General features: G+C 61.9%; 3 protein-coding genes across 4 annotated transcripts; 2 read left to right on the plus strand and 1 right to left on the minus strand.

The window, feature by feature from the left end:
- Positions 1 to 399: 399 nt before the first annotated feature.
- On the minus strand, positions 400 to 8,335 carry RGS14 (regulator of G protein signaling 14). Of its 2 annotated transcripts, XM_063413568.1 has the most exons (15): positions 8,151 to 8,335; positions 6,878 to 6,899; positions 5,633 to 5,787; positions 5,434 to 5,526; positions 4,774 to 4,917; positions 4,464 to 4,613; positions 4,179 to 4,299; positions 3,969 to 4,093; positions 3,557 to 3,760; positions 3,377 to 3,453; positions 3,143 to 3,269; positions 2,796 to 2,877; positions 2,556 to 2,614; positions 2,224 to 2,338; positions 400 to 1,964 (listed from the first exon to the last, which is right to left on the minus strand). In XM_063413568.1, the coding sequence occupies exons 1-15, from the start codon at positions 8,193 to 8,195 to the stop codon at positions 1,735 to 1,737; spliced, it is 1,749 nt and encodes a 582-aa protein (XP_063269638.1). In that variant the 5' UTR covers positions 8,196 to 8,335; the 3' UTR covers positions 400 to 1,734. The 2 variants fall into 2 exon arrangements, with proteins under 2 accessions (XP_063269638.1, XP_063269639.1); XM_063413569.1 differs by lacking the exons at positions 6,878 to 6,899; positions 8,151 to 8,335 and adding an exon at positions 6,759 to 6,778.
- Positions 8,336 to 10,239: 1,904 nt separating this feature from the next.
- On the plus strand, positions 10,240 to 12,160 carry LOC134559236 (ADP-ribosylation factor-like protein 3). Its single transcript, XM_063413833.1, has 6 exons — positions 10,240 to 10,257; positions 10,615 to 10,758; positions 10,848 to 10,964; positions 11,065 to 11,115; positions 11,849 to 12,034; positions 12,113 to 12,160. The coding sequence occupies exons 1-6, from the start codon at positions 10,240 to 10,242 to the stop codon at positions 12,158 to 12,160; spliced, it is 564 nt and encodes a 187-aa protein (XP_063269903.1).
- Positions 12,161 to 13,468: 1,308 nt separating this feature from the next.
- On the plus strand, positions 13,469 to 17,223 carry LMAN2 (lectin, mannose binding 2). The gene is made up of 8 exons (XM_063413950.1): positions 13,469 to 13,654; positions 13,735 to 13,853; positions 13,947 to 14,064; positions 14,316 to 14,395; positions 15,518 to 15,679; positions 15,957 to 16,071; positions 16,466 to 16,585; positions 16,730 to 17,223. Exons 1-8 carry the CDS (start codon positions 13,513 to 13,515, stop codon positions 16,888 to 16,890), a joined length of 1,017 nt encoding a protein of 338 aa, XP_063270020.1. The 5' UTR covers positions 13,469 to 13,512; the 3' UTR covers positions 16,891 to 17,223.
- The last annotated feature ends 68 nt before the right edge of the window (positions 17,224 to 17,291 follow it).

Genomic DNA, 17,291 nt, shown 5'->3' on the forward strand with positions numbered 1-17,291 from the left:
ACATGTCCTGCCTCGGCACCCTTCTGTCTGGGGGTGTGCAGGAGGCTGGTGTCCGCACTTGCCCCATGCCCAGGGGCTCTTGGCCAGCTGCCCCCACAATCATTAACCCAGTGAGGCCCTGGCAGCTCTGGCTGTCACTCATTGACAGGGTCGGGGCTGAAGTCCTTGGCCGTGCCGGCCCTGCAGCCTCCCCAACTCGGTCAGCAGTGCCGGGAAAACAATCTCCTGGCACTGCCCCTTGCTGCCAGTCAGGGTGGCACTGGAGCTGAGGGCTGGCCCCAGCTCTGCCATGGCCCGAGGAAGGCTCAGGCAGGGAGAGGGGGGTTGAGGGGACAATGCTGCTGGGAGAAACACCATCCAGCCTCGATGGCAGAGGAAGGAAAGAAAGGCACACCCAGGCAATGCTCTTTATTTCCCCTGGTTCCACACCACAGACAGAACTGAGCAGCATCACAGAGACACAGGGGGGCTCTGACTAAGGCCACAGGGCTGCAGCTGGCTGTGGCAGCATAGGGCTGGGTGGCCATGCCCCCATCTCTGGGCAAGCCTGGGGGCCCTGGGTCACCCCTCTGCCTCTGGCCAGGCAGTGGTGAGGGAGTGGTTACGCAAGGCACAGCCAGGAAGGGCTCTGGCACATATGGACTGTGGAGGGATCTCCTGGCTGGTGTTGGGGGAATATCTCCATCGCAGATTCTGTCTCTGGGGACACCGGGCTGCTGGGCAGGGGCACCAGCAGCACACAGGCAGGACTGGCAGATCGAGGCTCAAGGCTACAACCCAGCACAGCACTGGCAGGAATGACAGGCTGGGCACACGCTGGGCACCTGCACACCAGAGGCTGAGGTGCTCAGCACCCAGGGGTGCTGCATTCTTCTGGCACCAAGCAGAGCTGAGCACCCACAGCCCCAGTAGAGATGGGGCAGGGGGGATATGGGGATTTGCTCCTGCATGTCCTTCAGCAGCCACCCACACAGGATCTCCGGCAGGGAGGAGGAAGGCTTTTTTTGGCACCATCTGCTGGCTCTGCCTCTGTCTGCCCGGGGCAGGAACCATGTGCCCTGCTCCAAGCAGTGCTACTGTGGCAGGACCAGGCCACGCTCACGCAATGCAGACGTAACAACCTGCCCGGGGCACAGCCCGGCAGGGCCATGCTCACCCTCCCCAGGAAGGGTGGACTTGCAAATCAACAACAAGGCAGCTCTGTTCCCACGGGGCCAGGGACTGGATCTGGCTCTGAGCTCTGGGCACACGTTCTCCTGACCCTGCCTGCCCACAGCACCGGAGTTCAGGACTGGAGCCTGCCTTTCCTCCCCACCCAGCCTGTCTATCCTGCACACCCTCCAGCTGGAAGGGAGCTTTCCCCACCCAAACAGTGAGTGGGGCTGTGTCAGCCCAACACAGGCAGGATGTGCTGGGCAGGCAGCTCTGCTGCAGGCAGAGGCACTGGGCAGGACAGTGCCAGGCATGCACGGGATGTTGCAAAAGTGCTTTGCAACGAGGGTTCAAACTATGTACAGGGCTCCCTTGATGTGCACCGGGATGTGGCCCCACAGAGGGGCATGGCAGCTGCTCAGCCACTCACAGCGACACGACACAACAGCTTGGGACAGGACGTGGATGGATCTGCAGTCCGGGCAGTGTCAGCGGTGCAGGGCAGGGGCTGTCGGGCCCCTGTTGAACCCCGGCGTGGCCTGGGGGTGCCACACACCGGGTGTGGACCTGCAGCAGGGCTCATCAGAGCTTGTGGTCAAACGAAGGCTGAGCCAGCGCAGGCTCTTCCTGAGGGCAGCTGCTTCCCTCGGAGCCAGCCTGGGGGGCACTGGGCTGATCTGACCCTTCACAGGCACTGCTGTCCTGCACGGGGAGCTGGAGGAAGTCAGGCAGGACCAGGTCCTCCTTGGAGAGCAGCCCACGCTGGTCGTTGGCCCGGCAGCTCTGGGCACGGTTCAGCAGCTCCACCAGCCCTGGGGAAATGCAGATCATGCACCTGAGCCAGGGACTGGCGCTTTGTCCTAGCACCTCGGCTGCCCTCTCCACCTGATTTGACCCTGAATGTGTCCCAGGCACAGCACCTGCACCTTCTCCCTGCTCCACGCCAGACCCCAAGACTCCATAGCCCATTCTCAGCTTCATGGGACCCTGCACTCATCCCCCCAGGGGCTCTGCATCCCTTGGCCTGTGTTTTGCCCCAATCCCTCAGGACTCAGACATGCCAGGTCTCACCTTCCAGGTCATACGTGCGGCGGTTGAGGTTCATGGCAGCTGAAGACTGTGGCCTGGAGAAGGAGGAGGGCACCTCCCACCGCGTGTCGGGCTCTGCTCCTGTTGGGCTTCCCTCCTGCAATGAGCAGCCCAGGCCTCAGCCGTGGGGCAGGGAGGCAGCGCTCCCCTGGGCTGTGTCCCCATCACCCTCCCACAGCCTGGTTCCTGCCTTGGCACCCACTGCCCAGCCCCGTGGCAAGTGCTGAGGCCACAGCAGGGCCCAGCTTCCCTGGGGACCATGACAACAGCTGTGAAGGCATCTCTGACCAGGGCTGGTGGGATTTTAGGCTCACCTCACTCCAGAGCAGAGAGGGGGCAGCCGCACCCTCAGCACGCCCCATCACTCGCACATCTGCAAGGGAAGTGATGCTCAGTGCCCCATTCCAGCACCCTGGTCCTGGCCCAGCCAGTGACAGGATGGACCTGTCCCAGAGAGCAGGAGCCATGGCCAGCAGAAAACAGCCTGGTCCTGTGAGTGCTCTTCAGGCTGATGTGGCTTAAGGGGACATGGTTTGGGAGGGAGGACACTTTACCTGCTGGTGTTTCCAAGATAAGCTTCTGAGCAGACACTGTGCTGACCAGCTTCTCCAAGTCCAGGGTGGCTGGCTCACCTTGCTGCAACAGGAACAGCAGCCAGTGTCACACTTGCTGTGGCACAGGAAAGGCAGCCAGGCTGAGGACCTGCTTGGCCAGACCCCACTGGGCCAGCACAGGCAATGCCCACTGGTCCCTCCCAGCACACAGTGGCATGTCATGGCCCATCCCAAAACCGGTGATTCTAGGAGCCCACAGGCTGCCCCCAGCATCTCCTGACAGCCAGCAGCCCCTGGCCTGAGCCCCAAACCAGGGTCTGGCCGTGCCTGCGAGGCCCGAGCCTCACCCTCCGCAGCAGCGCCTGCTCCACGCTCACGCCGTACTTGCCCAGCACGGGCTGCAGCGCTTCCCGGATGCGCTTGGTGGACTTGGCTGTGATGCGGATGGTCTTGTTGAGGGAGGAGATTTCCAGGCTGCAGAAGGGGAGAAGGGGTTGTTGCAGGCAGGAGCAGAGCCAGGGCACTCTGGACTGACTGGGGGACTGGGTTTGAGGCACATCAGCCCCAAAGCTCCCACTCACTCAAAGCTTATCCTGTTCTCCAGCTTCACCTCCTGGTCTGCCAACACGGAGCACTCCTGGTCCAGCACCAAGGCTTTCTGCAAGAGGCAAACCATCAGGAGAGAGACAGCAGGGTGGCACGTGGTCCCAGCACAGGGATGGTTTGGCTGGCAGAAGCCCTGCTCCCTGCTCCCTCCCTACCTGCTCATTCCCCACCAGGAAGACCTTGATGTCGGGGAGGCTGAAGCCGCGTTTCTCACAAATCCCCGCCAGCATGTCCCGGATGGAGTGGCCGGGTCGGACAGAGGCCAGCGAGGCCGTGCCGTCGGGCAGGTACACGCAGCAGTACTTCATGGGTTTGGCTGGCAGCTCTGCCTCGCTGCCCCCCAGGCTCTTCTGCTGGCCCTGAGGGAGGGATGAGCAGGATGAGCCCAGCCAGTGGCAGCGTGGTGCCGTGGGATCGGTGTGGTGCCGTGGGATCGGTGTGGTGCCGTGGGATCGGCGTGGTGCCGTGGGATTGGCGTGGTGCCGTGGGATTGGTGTGGTGCCGTGGGATCGGCGTGGTGCCGTGGGATCGGTGTGGTACCGTGGGATTGGCATGGTGCCGACTCACCTCTGTCCAGGGGCTGGCGGCTGGGCTGGTCGAGGACAAGAAGCCCAGGTCCAGGCTGGCTGAGGAGTTGAGTGAGCCCTGGGACTCCCTCCACAGCATGGCACTCCTGCTGCCTTCTCCGCCCTCTAGGACAGACAGAGGGATGGTGGTGAGGACGTGGACACCCCTCAGGGTGGCATGGCCCCTCTGTCCTGCTCACAGAGCACCCACCTGCCCAGGACGGCTCCCGCCGCTCTCCCTTCCTGAAGGACCGGTGAGGGCTGCGGTTGGCACCACTGCCCGCTGTCTCCACGCCCAGTGGCAGGGACTTGCCCAGCTTCAGCTTCGACTTCTGGGGTGAATTGAGCAGCATCTCAACATGGCAGCACTTGAGGTTTCCCCTTCCCTTTCCCTGGTTCCCTGACTGCTTGCCTGTCCTCAGCCTGGGGTTGAGCAGCAGGGAAGGGATGCAGCACCACGGGGACATGTCCCCATTCCCCTTTCCCCCTCACTCACCTTGCTGAGGTCAGGAGGGGGGCTGCTGCTGCGGGAGTGGGGCCGCAGGTCAGGCAGGGGCTGGCCCTGGCTCTCTGCCCGCAGGCAGGCCTGATAGAGCGGGGATTTCACAAAACGTGTGTAGCTGTCAAACTTCATCAGGTTGAAGATCTGGAAAGGGAGGATGTGTGTGCTTAAGACCCTTGCACACCTACAGGCTCTGGCCACTGCCCCATGGCACAGCCCCACGGGCACAGCAGTGATGCTGGGTGACATGTGGGGTGTTCCACAGGTCCCCATCCTATGGGTGGAGCTCAGGTGCTGCCCATACCTGGAGCTGCTGGATGCGAAACATGTCTGGGGAGGGTGTGGCCAGCATGTCCTCCCCAATCCAGGCCTGCTTGTCAATGTTCACAGGACTGACCGAGTGGCTGGAGAGGAACTCATCGTAGATCCGCCGTGCCTCCTGGGCCAGCTGAGGGGACAGGAGGCCAGGCTGAGAGCAGCACCCCCTCCTCTCTACCACACCAGGAGAGCCCCCTGCTCACCCCACAGGGATACCTGAGCCCTGAAGAACCAACCTGCCCCAGGACTAGGTCAATACCTGGACTTCAAGGCTCTGGGCACAACACACCAGTGTCTCCACAGAGGTACAACCTGAGGGAGGAACCATCCCCTGCAGCCACCTGGCTCTGTCCCCGAGATCCCCTGTCTAGCTCTGTCCTTGGTCTTGTTTGTCCCCCCAGAAACACTCTGCACCCTCTCGCAGTCTCATGCTGGGGAAGCACACCCTGCTCTGTGGGGCAGGCAGTCCCAGCTGTGGCTTTTCAGATGCACATCACATCCATCTCCTTATTCCTTCTGCAAGAGCCCCTGGCCTGCTCATCCCCCCCAAAAAGGGGTCTGCCAGGACCCCCGGACATGCAGGCTGGACAGCTCTGCCCACATCCCTCCCAGCAGCTGTGTGAGCAGAGCTGCAGAGAGCTGGTACCTGCTGCGTGTCACTGGCTGGGATCTGCTGGAAGCGCTCACATGCCTGCCAAAAGTAGACGTTCTCAGCACTGAACTCCTTCTTGAGGAACTCCTGCAGGGCAGAGAGATCTGCTGCTCTGGTGGCACTGTGGCTGTGGCACTGTTGGTGTCCAACAGTGGACAGGAGCAGGGACTGAGCCCTGGCCTGTGACACTCACAGTGAAGTAGGTGACAGCCACACGGTCCTGCAGCAGCGTCTCGAAGGACTCGGCCCAGCTGACCACAGAGCCCGGTGTGGATCCACACGTGCCCGGTGGGCCCGGCAGGCTGTTCACACTGTGGTTGCTGCCACGGGCCCGGGAGGCATTTAACTCTGAGAGGGAAAAAGGGTCAGTTCTGGCTGTCTCCCTGTCCCCCAGTGTCACCCCCCTCCATCCGCCCCATCTGGATCAGACCTGGTGAGTGCTGGGAACATGAGGAAAATCACGGTGGTGTCCTTGGAGGATTGAGCACCAGGATGCCACAGCTGGCACTTCCTGGCATGACAGCTTTCCCTGCCAGTGTGGGCAGTTGTGCCCACCCTGGGTGTCACCATGACTCCAACTCTGACTCATCTCCTGGGGTAAGACAGCCATGGGGAAGGCACCCAGCCAGCAGGGAAAGCAGAGTGGAAGGGGACACAGAGGGCACACAGAGTGAAGGGAAGCTTGGAAGGTGGGCAGAGGTGCCTGAACCCACTGTCTCTATTCCTCTGACCATGACGAGGGACAAACCCAGCATGTGGAGGGCACAGAAAGTGTCATTTCCAGCTCTCAACCCTGAGGAAACCCCACTTAGGGGAAAACCCAGGGTGAACATGTATTCAGAAAGATGGAAGTTCCCGGGGGCAACCCCAGCTTTGGAACTGGTTTTACTGGTGTGCAGCTGGAAGCAGGGGTTCATTTGCAAGAGCAGGTAAGGGTATGGAAGCAGTGCTCTCCTTCCAAAACTGGCAGGAATAGAGGAGGTGTGTCAGGCTGCTTCTTTGCCAGGCTGCCCGTATTTATCCTTCTGGTGGTCTAAACCACGAGTAACTGGGACCAAGACAGCTAAACAAACCATCTGAGATATCCAGTGCAGAGTCAGACTGACAGACCTACAGACAAACTCCCTCAGAGAATCTAGAGGTGGCTGGTAGCCAGGTTCTGCTTGCCCCAGGAAGCCACTAAGCCCCCAGCACCCCAAAGTGCCAGCTGAGCAGCCAAAAGGAGGGACAGGCACCAGGGGCCGTGCGGGAGGGCTGGGGAACACGGCCAGTCCTGGGCACAGGGCTCAGCCCTGCACTGTGGGGGCCCTGCCACTCACCCATGGCACAGCCTGTGCTGTCTGCTGGCTCCCTGCCCCTGGCACAAGGCTGCCTGTGGGCTTCCCCCTCCCCTGAAAATGATGCTGGCCTCCCATCCCAGGGCAAAGAGCAGCCTTACCTCCATCCGACACCGCCGGGCCCTGTGGGAGTGGAAAGAAGAGAGCTGAGAGGGGCTACGTGGAATCTGCTGGCCTGGTGGAGTGGCAGCAGCACCAGGGCAAGCACAGCCTGAGCCCAGAGCAAGAGACACAGTCAACAAACACTGCTCTGGTGTTACCTGCCCTGTGGCAGGACACAGGACTTCCAACCCAGGGCAGCGAGTAGAGAGGTACAAAGGGGGTCCAGCTTTTCTGCTGCCTCTCCACGGCCATCAATTGGGAAAGGGCAGATGCTATCAGATATAACCCTGCTACCCCAAGCAAGAAGGGAGGAGAGAAGCAGCCTCCACAGTACAGGAAGAGGAGGGGAGGAGGGGAGGGAAGGAAGGACAACCACAGCCCCAGGCAGGCAAACTGCCTGTTCCCTCCTTCCTTGGAGCCTGGAGCTGCCAGAGGGCAGATGCCCAAAAGCAGGGACCAGCTGCTGCCAGCCTAGGACACAGCAGGACAGGGTGTCACCCCAGATAGCAGCCCTGGGGATGGAGCACCCAAGGACCCACAACAAGCAGGGAGACGGGCAGAGCCTCCACAGCCAAAGCCCAGCCCCACACTTGCTGCACGGTGCTGCCTCTCATCACCTGCTTGGGGCCACACTGAAGTGGTGCCCACATTGGAGAGATGCCCTTACCACAGCTGCCCGTGGCCCCCAGCCTGCCTGCCCCACACACCCCTGAGTGTCTCCATCCCAGGCCCACCATCCCACCCCTGCCTTTCCCTGCTACCCCACCCCACATTCCTCTGCCACGTCTCTCACCCCGGTCCCACGTCCCTGTGTCTTGCCAGCGCCTTGCTCCTCCCCATCCATCCGTGCTGCCCACACCCACACAGCCCTGCCATGCCTGCGCTGCCCGGCCCCACAGACACCCGTGACTGCCGTGACCCCATCCCCATCCGTCACCGTGTCCATTACCCAGTGCCACACGTCCCCACCTTCAATGCTGTCCAACCCCTGCTGCTCACTACCCCAGCCCCACACACTGCTGCTGCCCTACAAACCCTCTACAACTCCGCCCGCTTTGGATTCCCATCCTGCCCTTCCTGCCCAGAACCCCACACCCTCCCGGCTGTTTCCTGACTCCACACATCCCTCTGTGTGCCCGTTATCCGCTCCGCACGCCGTGCCCGCCCGGTCCGCAATCCCGCACATCGCCCTCCTGCCCGGTACCGAGCTCCGCTCCGCGCCGCCAGGCGGGGCAGCCCCGGGCGATGGGCACCGCCGCCCCGGGCACTCACCATGCGCCCGTTGTGGACCACCAGCAGTTTGCCCTTGCCCTGCATCCCTGGCTCGGCCCGGCCCGGAGCGCTACGGGCGCGGCCCGCGGCCCCGCAGCATCCCCGGCCGGCGGCGCGGCTCTCCCGGCCCGGCCCGGCCCGGCGCTCCCGGCGCTACCACACTACCGCTTTCGGCTCCCACAGGAAGTGTCGCCAAGGGAACCGAGACCGCAGCGGGGGGAGCGGGGCCGCCCGCCCGCCCCGCGCCGCCGGCACCGCCCCGGTGGGCACCGGCCCCAGCCCCGGGCCAGGAGCCGCCGCGGCGCCGCTGCATCTCCGTCCTTATCCCCGTCCCTGTCTCCATCTGCATCCACATCCGTTATCCCATTCCCATCTGCATCCCTGTTTCCCAGCCTCATCCCATTCATTCCTCATTCCCATCTCCATCTGCATCCACATCCGCGATCCCATCCCCATCTGCGTCCCTGTCTCCATCCACATCCCTGTCCTTGTTTCCATCCACATCTACATCTGTGACCACATCTCCATCTGCATCCCTGTTCCCAAACCCATCCCAGTCTCAATTCCCGGCACGGCTGTGCTGCCCTGGGGTCACCACACCGATGTCCCCCCTCCCTGCAGCCTGGGCAGCCTGAGGGGGCTTCTGCCGGCCCTGGCATCCCCCCAGGGAAGGGGGTGCAGGGGCAGGGGGACATCAGCAGGCCCAGCACACGCTGCCACCAGTCTCTTGCCACTTGTCCTGGTCACAGAGGGTCTGGGGCTGGCGTCAGGGCCAGCATTTGGGGAAGGCTCCTTTGCTGTGCATGCCAGCAGAACCTGGCAGAGAGGAGCAGCGGACGTGCAGCTTGGAGTCACCAAACTGATGCCTAAGCAGTTTTGTTCATCTCCTAAAGTCGGGGTTCCATGTTAATCAGCAACCACAAACCAGTGGAGGATATTTTAGGTTATTTGTTAGGAAATCTCAGTAACTAACAGCGCAGGATAAACCGCACAGCACCATGGCAACCCGCTCAGGGAAATGCTAATAACGGGGACGTAAGGTGGGTGATTAACCTATCAAATGCAGAACCCTAACATTAAGTTGGGTGCAGATCTATGCAAACAAAAATGAAGCTTTCCCACTATAAGCAGGCAAAAAAGCAGAGTAGCACAAGCAGCCACAGCCCTGGCAGGGTGTCTGGGTGGGGGGAACAGAGGGTGGAACTTCTGGCTGCCCCTCTGCCCCCGGCCACTGCATGGAGCAGCAGTGGGATGAGGGATGATCATGCTGCTCCCCTTTGTCAGAGTGTGGCTGTGTTGTTTGGCTTGGCTTTGCCACAAGAGTTATAAATAAAAATGTCTCTCCAAGAGTGCGTGACTCACGGTCCTCACTGCAAGGATAACCTCTCTGCTGGGAAACCTGATCTGAGGATGAAACTGCAGCATGCAGGAATCAAAGACATTGCTTAATTAATGCACTGAATCCAAACAGAACAGATGAGCCCCTCACCCCACCTGGGTTGGAGGGAATGATGAGCCCCTCCTCACCTGGGCTGCTGGGGAATGTGTCTGAGCCCCTCTGGACCCCTATCCTGTGTCATCCCCAAGCTCTAGCTGCTGAGAACCCAGCCCTCAACCTGCTCCAGGGTCTGGTGATATCCCTTGTGTGGCAGTCGCTGACGTGGCCTCAAGCAGGCTCAGCAATTTCTCCTGTCACCCTGCGAGGGGACAGCTTGTAGGTGCTGGTGTTTCCTCAGCGTGAGGTATCCCAGTGTGGGAGGCTGTGTCAGCCCTGTGGCTGCACCCATCCAGGCTGAGACCCCTGCCCCATGGGGAGAGGGATGCCCTATGCCCCGGTGCCCCAGGCCTGGGGGACCTGGCTTATCCTGGGAGTAGGCGACGGCTGGGTGACAGCTGGCTGGAGGATTTGCCGAGGGCATTATTTAATGCTGTGGGTAAATGGAGGAACAGCAGCTAATTCCAGAGCCCGTAATCCTCTTCCTCCCCCGGGGACGGGGAGCGTGCCAGTCACGCACCCGCCGGCGGGCCCCGGGGACGAGCCCCCGGCAGCTCCCCAGGCGGTGCCGCGGGCCGGAGCAACTCCCAGACCATGGGGGATGTGCAGAAGGTAAGTGGGGTCTGGTGACATCCCACCGGCTCTGGGGGGGTGTGCAGGGCTCCAGGGGGATGTGCAGCACCAGCTCTCAGTGGCGGTGCCAGGAGGGCTCTGCCTGGGGCATGTCCCCCCAGCGTGCTCAGGAGCTGGGAGTGGTCCCAAGGCTGGGAATGGGGGAATTGGGGCTGGGCAGATCTGCTGTGGGGCCACCCCAAGCCTGAACACCTTGGGAGCTGGGCCCTGGTGCTCACTCAGGCCATAGACACGAAGTACCCAAAGCCAACAGTGTGCCCAGTTCCCCTCTCCCAAACAAGGGTGCTCTGCACAGGGAGCACCCCACAAGGCTCCCCTAGCACCCCCTGCCCCCAGGGGCTGCTCTCCGTCATCCAGAAGCTGAAGGGTTCACCGGAGCAGGAGCTCCGCATCGTCCTGCTGGGGCTGGATAACGCAGGCAAGACCACACTGCTGAAACGCCTGGCGTCCGAGGAGGTCAGCACCATCACCCCCACACAGGTAGGAGCTGCTGGGGGCCGTGGGCAGGGGTGGGGACGGTGCGTCCCACCCGTCCCTTGGGTGATGCCGGGGTTTGTGTCCCCGTGCAGGGATTCAACATCAAGAGTGTCCACTCCCACGGTTTGAAGCTGAATGTCTGGGATATCGGGGGGCAGCGCTCCATCCGCCCGTACTGGAAGAAGTATCTGGGCAGCACAGACCTGCTGGTGAGTGGGGCAGCAGCCCCAGCCCTGTGCACACTGTGTGGGCTCCTCAGAAGGGCTGGGCAGGCAGGAGCCCTGACTGTCCCTTTTGTCCCCATGGCAGATTTATGTCATTGACAGCGCTGACCAGAAGCGTTTCGAGGAGACAGGGCAGGTATGAGGGGTGGCTGTGGGGTCCTGGGGCTCAGATCTGTATGGCACCAACTCTTTGGGGATGAGGGGAAAGCAAAGCTGCTCTCAGCTGTGGGGCAGTGCTGCAGAGGGGGCCATGCTGTTCCCAGAGCTCTGGGGGAGGGCTCAGGATCAGTGTCTCAGCAGGCAGAGATGGCTCCCATGGCCCAGCAGCTCCCCCTGAGCTGGGATGCTCCAAGGGTGCCCAGCACAGGGTGACAGTCCCTGGTGAAAGTGACCCCTCAGTCCCCAGCCCTCATCCCACCCCCCAGCACCAGGTTAGATACGGCCAGACAAAGATTTATGAGTAGCAAATTCAGTTACAAACCCTGGGAATGGAGCTCTGAGAGGGGAAGGTGAGACTCCAAGTGCCAGCCCCGGCTGTTCCAGCACCAGACGGCGGTGTGGGTGTGCCAGACAGCTCGGGACTGCCAGGAGCCTCCTGCAGCTGCCCTTTGCCCAGGATAAAACTCTCAGTGCTGGGAAGGTTTCAGCCCTCAAGTAGCCCTGCATGTGGCTCCTGGGCTGGTGGAGCTCCAGGAGGTGAAGCTCCTTTGGGAGCTTCTCTCTCTTGGAATGTCAAGACCTCACAGCTTCCTTATCTGTAATGAGCACCAGAGAGAAGGGATGAGGCATTTGGAGGGCTGTGTCCAGCCCATGCAGGGCAGCTCCACGGAGGAGGGCAGCAGCCCTGGGAGAAGCTTCTCTCTTGGCAGGAGCTGGCAGAGCTCACGGAGGACGAGTCCCTCACGGGGGTCCCGCTGCTGGTGTTTGCCAACAAGCAGGACCTGGTGACTGCAGCACCTGCAGCCGAAATTGCAGAAGGGCTGAGCCTCCACACCTACCGGGACCGGGAGTGGCAGATCCAGGCCTGCTCAGCCCTGTCTGGGGAAGGGGTGCAGGTAGTGATGGGGGCCTGTGGGCTCTGCAGAGCTGGGAGAGGGCCCAAGGGCCTGTGCTCACATCCTTCTTCCCTCTAGGATGGGATGAACTGGATTTCCAGCCAGATCATGAACAGGAAGAAGTGAGAGCTGCAAAGTGCCAGATGGGACTGAGCTGCAGGTCCCTATGCCACGGCCAACCCTCCTGGTCTCTCGGCTCCCCCCGAGCCTCGGCTGGGCCCTGAGCCTCAGACCGCCACGTTCGGATGATTTTCCCACCCAGTTTTCCACTAGTCAGCTGGCTTCCCCTCCTCCTGCCTCCTGATCTTCCCCGGGCTCCCCACACCCCTGACTCCCCTGCAGCCCCTGTGCTGTTGGAGGGCAGCACATGTCCCACCGTGCTGAGGGCTTGCACACCTCCAGCATGAGAGCCTGGGCAGGACCGTCCATCCACGCCGCTGCCACATCCCGCAGGGGCTGCCGTGACCCACACACGGCCACGGGCACACCGGGCACCCCGGGCATCCCGACACGCCCCGAGTGCCGCGTTCCCCGCGCTCCTGCAGCGGGCTCGGGAAAGGCTCCGCTCAGCACCTCTCGCTGGCCACAGGAGTGCCTGTGTGCGCACAGGGCTCGGGGACAAGCACCAAGGCAGGACCGGTCACCAGCGGAGGGATCTCCCTGCTCGGTGCCAGCGGGGGTTGCTCCGTGCCGCCGAGCGGTCCCGGTACCCCTGGGCGTTGTGTCCCAGCCGGGGCTGCCGTCCCTGGCTGGAGGTGCCCATCCCGAGGGCTGGGAGATTCCGCTCTCTGGCCACCCCGGCTGCTGTGGCGGAGGGAGCGGGGAGACCTGCGGGGCAGGGTGGGGGCTTCCCTGCGACCCTCAATAAAGCTGCTGTGACCTCCGCACTGCCTCGGCCTGGCCTTCCTGCGCCGGTGCTGGCGCTGCCCTGCGGCGCGGCGAGGCCCGTGGGGCCGTTCCTGGGGCCGTTTCCCGGGACTATCCCGGGCCGTTCCTGGGGCCATTGTTCCTCGGCCCATCCCGGGACCGTTCCCAAGGCCATTCACCGGGCCCATCCCGTTCCCATTCCCGGGGCTTGTTCCCATTCCCGGGCCCGTTCCTATTGCCGGGGTCCGTTCCCATTGCCGGGCCCGTTCCCATTCCTGGGACCCGTCGGGGCGGGTGACGCGTCCCGCGGGCGGCACGAGCCGCGCACGTGAGGCGGCCCAGGGAAGGCGTGCGCACTACATCTCCCGGCACACCCCGCGCCGCCGCGCACGCGCAGCGCACGCCGGGAGGCCGTTCGGCCCCCTCCTCCCGCCTCCCGCAGGGCAACCGGAGCTGCTCTCCCCGCTGGCCCCGCCCTCCTCCCATGCAATAGGTGAGCAGCGATGCCGCTCAAGCCTAGAGGCGGGACCACGGTGAGTGCGGGTTTCTAATTGGCTGTTGCGGTTGGGAGGCGGGGCTGGGGGCGGAGCGCCGGAAGGCGGAAGCGGAGCATGGCGGCGGGTGCGGGCGGGCTGGTGGCGGCGGCAGCGCTGCTGTTGGCCCTGGCCGGGCCGCGCCCGGTGCCCGCCGAGCTCACGGATGGCAACAGCGAGCACCTGAAGCGGGAGCACTCGCTGATGAAGCCGTACCAGGGTGAGCGCGGGGCCGGGAGGACGCGCAGGGCGCCCCGCGAGCGGCCCGGGCTGATCCGCGCTGTGTTCGCCCCTTTACAGGCGCGGGCTCCGCCGCGATGCCGCTGTGGGACTTCCAGGGCAGCACCATGGTCACCAGCCAGTACGTCCGCCTGACGCCCGACGAGCGCAGTCGGCAGGGCTCCATCTGGAACCGCGTGGTGAGAGCCGGGGGAGCACGGGCGGGGGTCGGGACGGGGGTCGGGACGGCGCTGCCACCTCGTGCCCTGACGCCGCTGGGGTTTCTCCCACAGCCCTGCTTCCTCAAGGACTGGGAGCTCCACGTGCACTTCAAGATCCACGGAGCCGGCAAGAAGAACCTGCACGGGGACGGGCTGGCGTTGTGGTACACGCAGGAGCGCCTGACGCCAGGTCGGTGCCGGGCGGGCCGGACGCGGCACACGGGCCCTGGCCCGGAAGGCAGCTGGGCTGGGAGCGCCTCTGAGCTCCCCCGCGCTGCTTTCACCACACTGGGCTGACGTGTCCCATGTGCTCTGCCCGGGCAGCAGGTGCTCTCGGCCACCTGCTCGGCAGGGAACAGCTCATACAGCTCAGCACTCTCTGAGCACGAATTCTGACCTCCATCTGTTTCTTCCTCTCTCCACTCTTCTGCCCTGTTCCAGGTCCTGTCTTTGGCAGCAAGGACAACTTCCATGGCCTGGCTATTTTCCTTGATACCTATCCCAACGATGAGGCGACGGAGGTGAGTGGTCCTGGCAGCTTGTGCAGCGCCCAGCAGGCTGTTCCCTTCCTGCTCCAAATGCTCCTCACCTGATCCAAGGAAAAGTCTCTCCTTAGTTCAGCATGGTCTGCTCTTCCTGTCCTGGGAGTTGGTAAAGAAAAGAGTTGTGTGTGCATTAATGGAGATAAGAAACTGCTTGCTCTTTCTTGTGCTGCCCTTGGCTACACAGATGTTTCCAAGACATCTTCTCTGCACAGCAGAGCAGGCACAGAGCTGGTGTAAACCCAGCACCGCCTGCTAATATTCATCCTGAGTGTTGTTCCCTGACCTCTGTGCTTTGGATACTCATGCCATGATGTTTCTTCCCTTATTTTCTCTTTGCAACCTCTGTGTGTCTGAAAGAAACTCCTGGGCTGGCTTTTTGCTTCAGAATTCTCCATGGCCACAGGACGTATCAGTCCTGTGAGGGCTGGGGATCCTTTTCTTCTGTCCTGCTCTGTGTTTGTGGATCTCACTGTGGCTGAGTCAGAAAACAAAACTCTGCTTTGGGGTCTGTACCATCAAAACCATGATACTTCAGTCATAAACAGCTGGAAATGACCCATCTCCCTGTTGTCTTGATGCTCATGGGAGGTGAATTCCTTCCTCCAGTTGTTCTCTCCTGGTGTAGGTAATCCACTGATCACAAAACTTGTGTGTGGTTTTGCTGCTTATGTGAGATTTCTGTCCGTTCTGGGTCTTGTGCACTTCTTGTATTCAAGGAGCGACTGAACGTGGCAGTCAGGGCTAGCTGACAAGGCAGGGATTGGTCATGGGTTGGACTGAATGCTCTCAGAGATCTTTTCCAACCCAAACGATTCTGGGATTTTTACCCAGCCACTCTGCAAGCATGGGACAGTCTGGTTGCCCTGGCCATTGAGTACAGGGTGGGTTTATTCACAGAATCACGGGATGGGGATCTTGAAATGAGAGGTCAGAAAGGCTGGCTCTGCTTTAGGCAGCTCTGGCTTGGTTCAGAAGCAGCTTTAGGTGGAGAAGCAGCCGTGGTGTCATGGTCCTGTGCCCCGCTCTGTGGGCATGGGGCTGTGGCCGTGCCCCCGGAGCCCCCGCAGCCCCCGCAGCCCCTGCTCACTGTCCCCGCAGCGCGTCTTCCCCTACATCTCAGCCATGGTCAACAACGGCTCCCTGAGCTACGACCACAGCAAGGACGGGCGCTGGACGGAGCTGGCCGGGTGCTCGGCGGACCTGCGCAACCAGAACCACGACACCTTCCTGGCCGTGCGCTACTCCCGCGGCCGCCTCACGGTGAGACCGGGGAGCTCTGCCAGGAGCTGCAGTGGGGTTCCAGGCTCAGCTGCCGCCTCTCTGGTACCTCCAGCTCCAAAAGAGGTGCGGCCAGGCAGGATAGTGGCGTGCCAAAAGCAATTGCCTGGAGAGGGTGTGGGGTATCCCTCACTGGAGATATTAATGAATTGTCTGGACACAGTCTGTGTGATCTGGGATGGCCCTGCTTGAGCAGGGAGGTTGGACCCTGTCCCGTGGTTCTGAACATTCCCGGTGTGAGCCTCTCCTGGTTTTGCAGGTGATGACTGATGTGGAAGACAAGAACGAATGGAAGAACTGCATTGACATCGCAGGGGTGCAGCTGCCAACTGGGTACTTCTTTGGTGCTTCTGCTGGCACTGGAGATCTCTCTGGTGAGAGGGGGCTTTGCTCAGGGGAACATGTGGTGGTTGGAGCCTGGATTAGGTGACCCTGTCTTGGCAGGGAAGTCAGATCTCTAGAGGTCCCTTCCAACCCTAAAAATTCTGTGATTCTGTGATTGTAACACCGGATACGCTGGCTAGTTTCCATGGCTTTCTTTCTCTGAATTGTTCACTGGGCTCTTGAAACCCTTTTGGGACCCGTGGCTGGGGAAAGGAGGCACCTGAGAGCTAAGGAACATCTTTGGATTGCAGTTTGATCCCTGGGGATGAGGGTGGCTTGAGAGGGAAGGAGACTGGACCTGGCAGAGGATGTCTGAGGGGTGTTCCGAGTGCGTGGACATCTCAGAGCGTCTGATGGTGTTTGGCGCTCATGGTTGTTCCCCAGACAATCACGACATTATCTCGATGAAGCTGTTCCAGCTCATGGTGGAGCACCCTGTAGAAGATGACACCGTGGACTGGACCAAGATCGAGCCACGTGTCAGCCTCCTTAAATCCCCCAAAGGTGAGCCTGTGGGCTTTGCAAACCTTCCGTGGGGGATTGGGAGGTCAGGGCTGGACTCTGGCAGGCACTGAAGGCGTGACACCGGGAGAATCCCCTCCGGAGCTGAGGTCATGGTGGTCTCTGTGGCTGTTCTTTCCCTTGCAGACAACGTGGATGACCCGACGGGGAACTTCCGCAGCGGGCCGCTGACGGGCTGGAAGGTGTTCCTGCTGCTGCTCTGTGCACTGCTGGGCATCATTGTCTGCGCCGTGGTGGGAGCCGTGGTCTTCCAGAAACGCCAGGAGCGCAACAAGCGTTTCTACTAGTGGAGCACCTATGCCCAAACCCATCTTTTTTTATGGGGAGCTGTAAAAAAACTGTGGTTTCTAAATGCTGTTTCTGAGAAATACCAGAAGTATTTTCTTACCTGTCTGTTTGGCTGTAACCCCCGCCCGGCCCTTGGCCTCCCGCGGGTTGGACTGAGGGCGGGGATACCCGCTGGCTCCCCGGAGCTGTGGTGTGGGAGCCTGGAGGTTGCTCCCCGATTTTTCCAGCGCTCCCCCCGCCTTGCTGGGACTTGCTGTGCTGCCTGGGGCAGGTGTGAACATGAGGGGCTGAGGGGAGGGGGCTGCGAATGGGGCATTAAAGGACTGACACCATCCGTGGCTCTGGCTCTGTCTGATGGGGAGAGAAGGGGGGCTCTGCTGGGAGGAAGGAGGGGATGTGC

The sequence above is a fragment of the Prinia subflava genome, chromosome 16 (genome assembly GCF_021018805.1).
Source record: "Prinia subflava isolate CZ2003 ecotype Zambia chromosome 16, Cam_Psub_1.2, whole genome shotgun sequence".
NCBI lineage: Eukaryota > Metazoa > Chordata > Aves > Passeriformes > Cisticolidae > Prinia > Prinia subflava.

What these genes read in the sequence shown, in the direction of transcription:
- RGS14 (XM_063413568.1), bottom strand. Translation starts at nt 8,195, where the DNA reads ATGCAGGGCAAGGGCAAACTGCTGGTGGTCCACAACGGGCGCATG. An exon ending in TGGCTGTCACCTACTTCACT is followed by an intron (nt 5,527 to 5,632) that starts GTGAGTGTCACA and finishes TCTGCCCTGCAG; the next exon opens with GAGTTCCTCAAGAAGGAGTT. An exon ending in CCCCTCCTGACCTCAGCAAG is followed by an intron (nt 4,300 to 4,463) that starts GTGAGTGAGGGG and finishes AATTCACCCCAG; the next exon opens with AAGTCGAAGCTGAAGCTGGG.
- LOC134559236 (XM_063413833.1), top strand. An exon ending in TGGGCAGCACAGACCTGCTG is followed by an intron (nt 10,965 to 11,064) that starts GTGAGTGGGGCA and finishes TCCCCATGGCAG; the next exon opens with ATTTATGTCATTGACAGCGC. An exon ending in GTTTCGAGGAGACAGGGCAG is followed by an intron (nt 11,116 to 11,848) that starts GTATGAGGGGTG and finishes CTCTCTTGGCAG; the next exon opens with GAGCTGGCAGAGCTCACGGA.
- LMAN2 (XM_063413950.1), top strand. Translation starts at nt 13,513, where the DNA reads ATGGCGGCGGGTGCGGGCGGGCTGGTGGCGGCGGCAGCGCTGCTGTTG. An exon ending in GCAGGAGCGCCTGACGCCAG is followed by an intron (nt 14,065 to 14,315) that starts GTCGGTGCCGGG and finishes GCCCTGTTCCAG; the next exon opens with GTCCTGTCTTTGGCAGCAAG. An exon ending in TGGCACTGGAGATCTCTCTG is followed by an intron (nt 16,072 to 16,465) that starts GTGAGAGGGGGC and finishes GTTGTTCCCCAG; the next exon opens with ACAATCACGACATTATCTCG.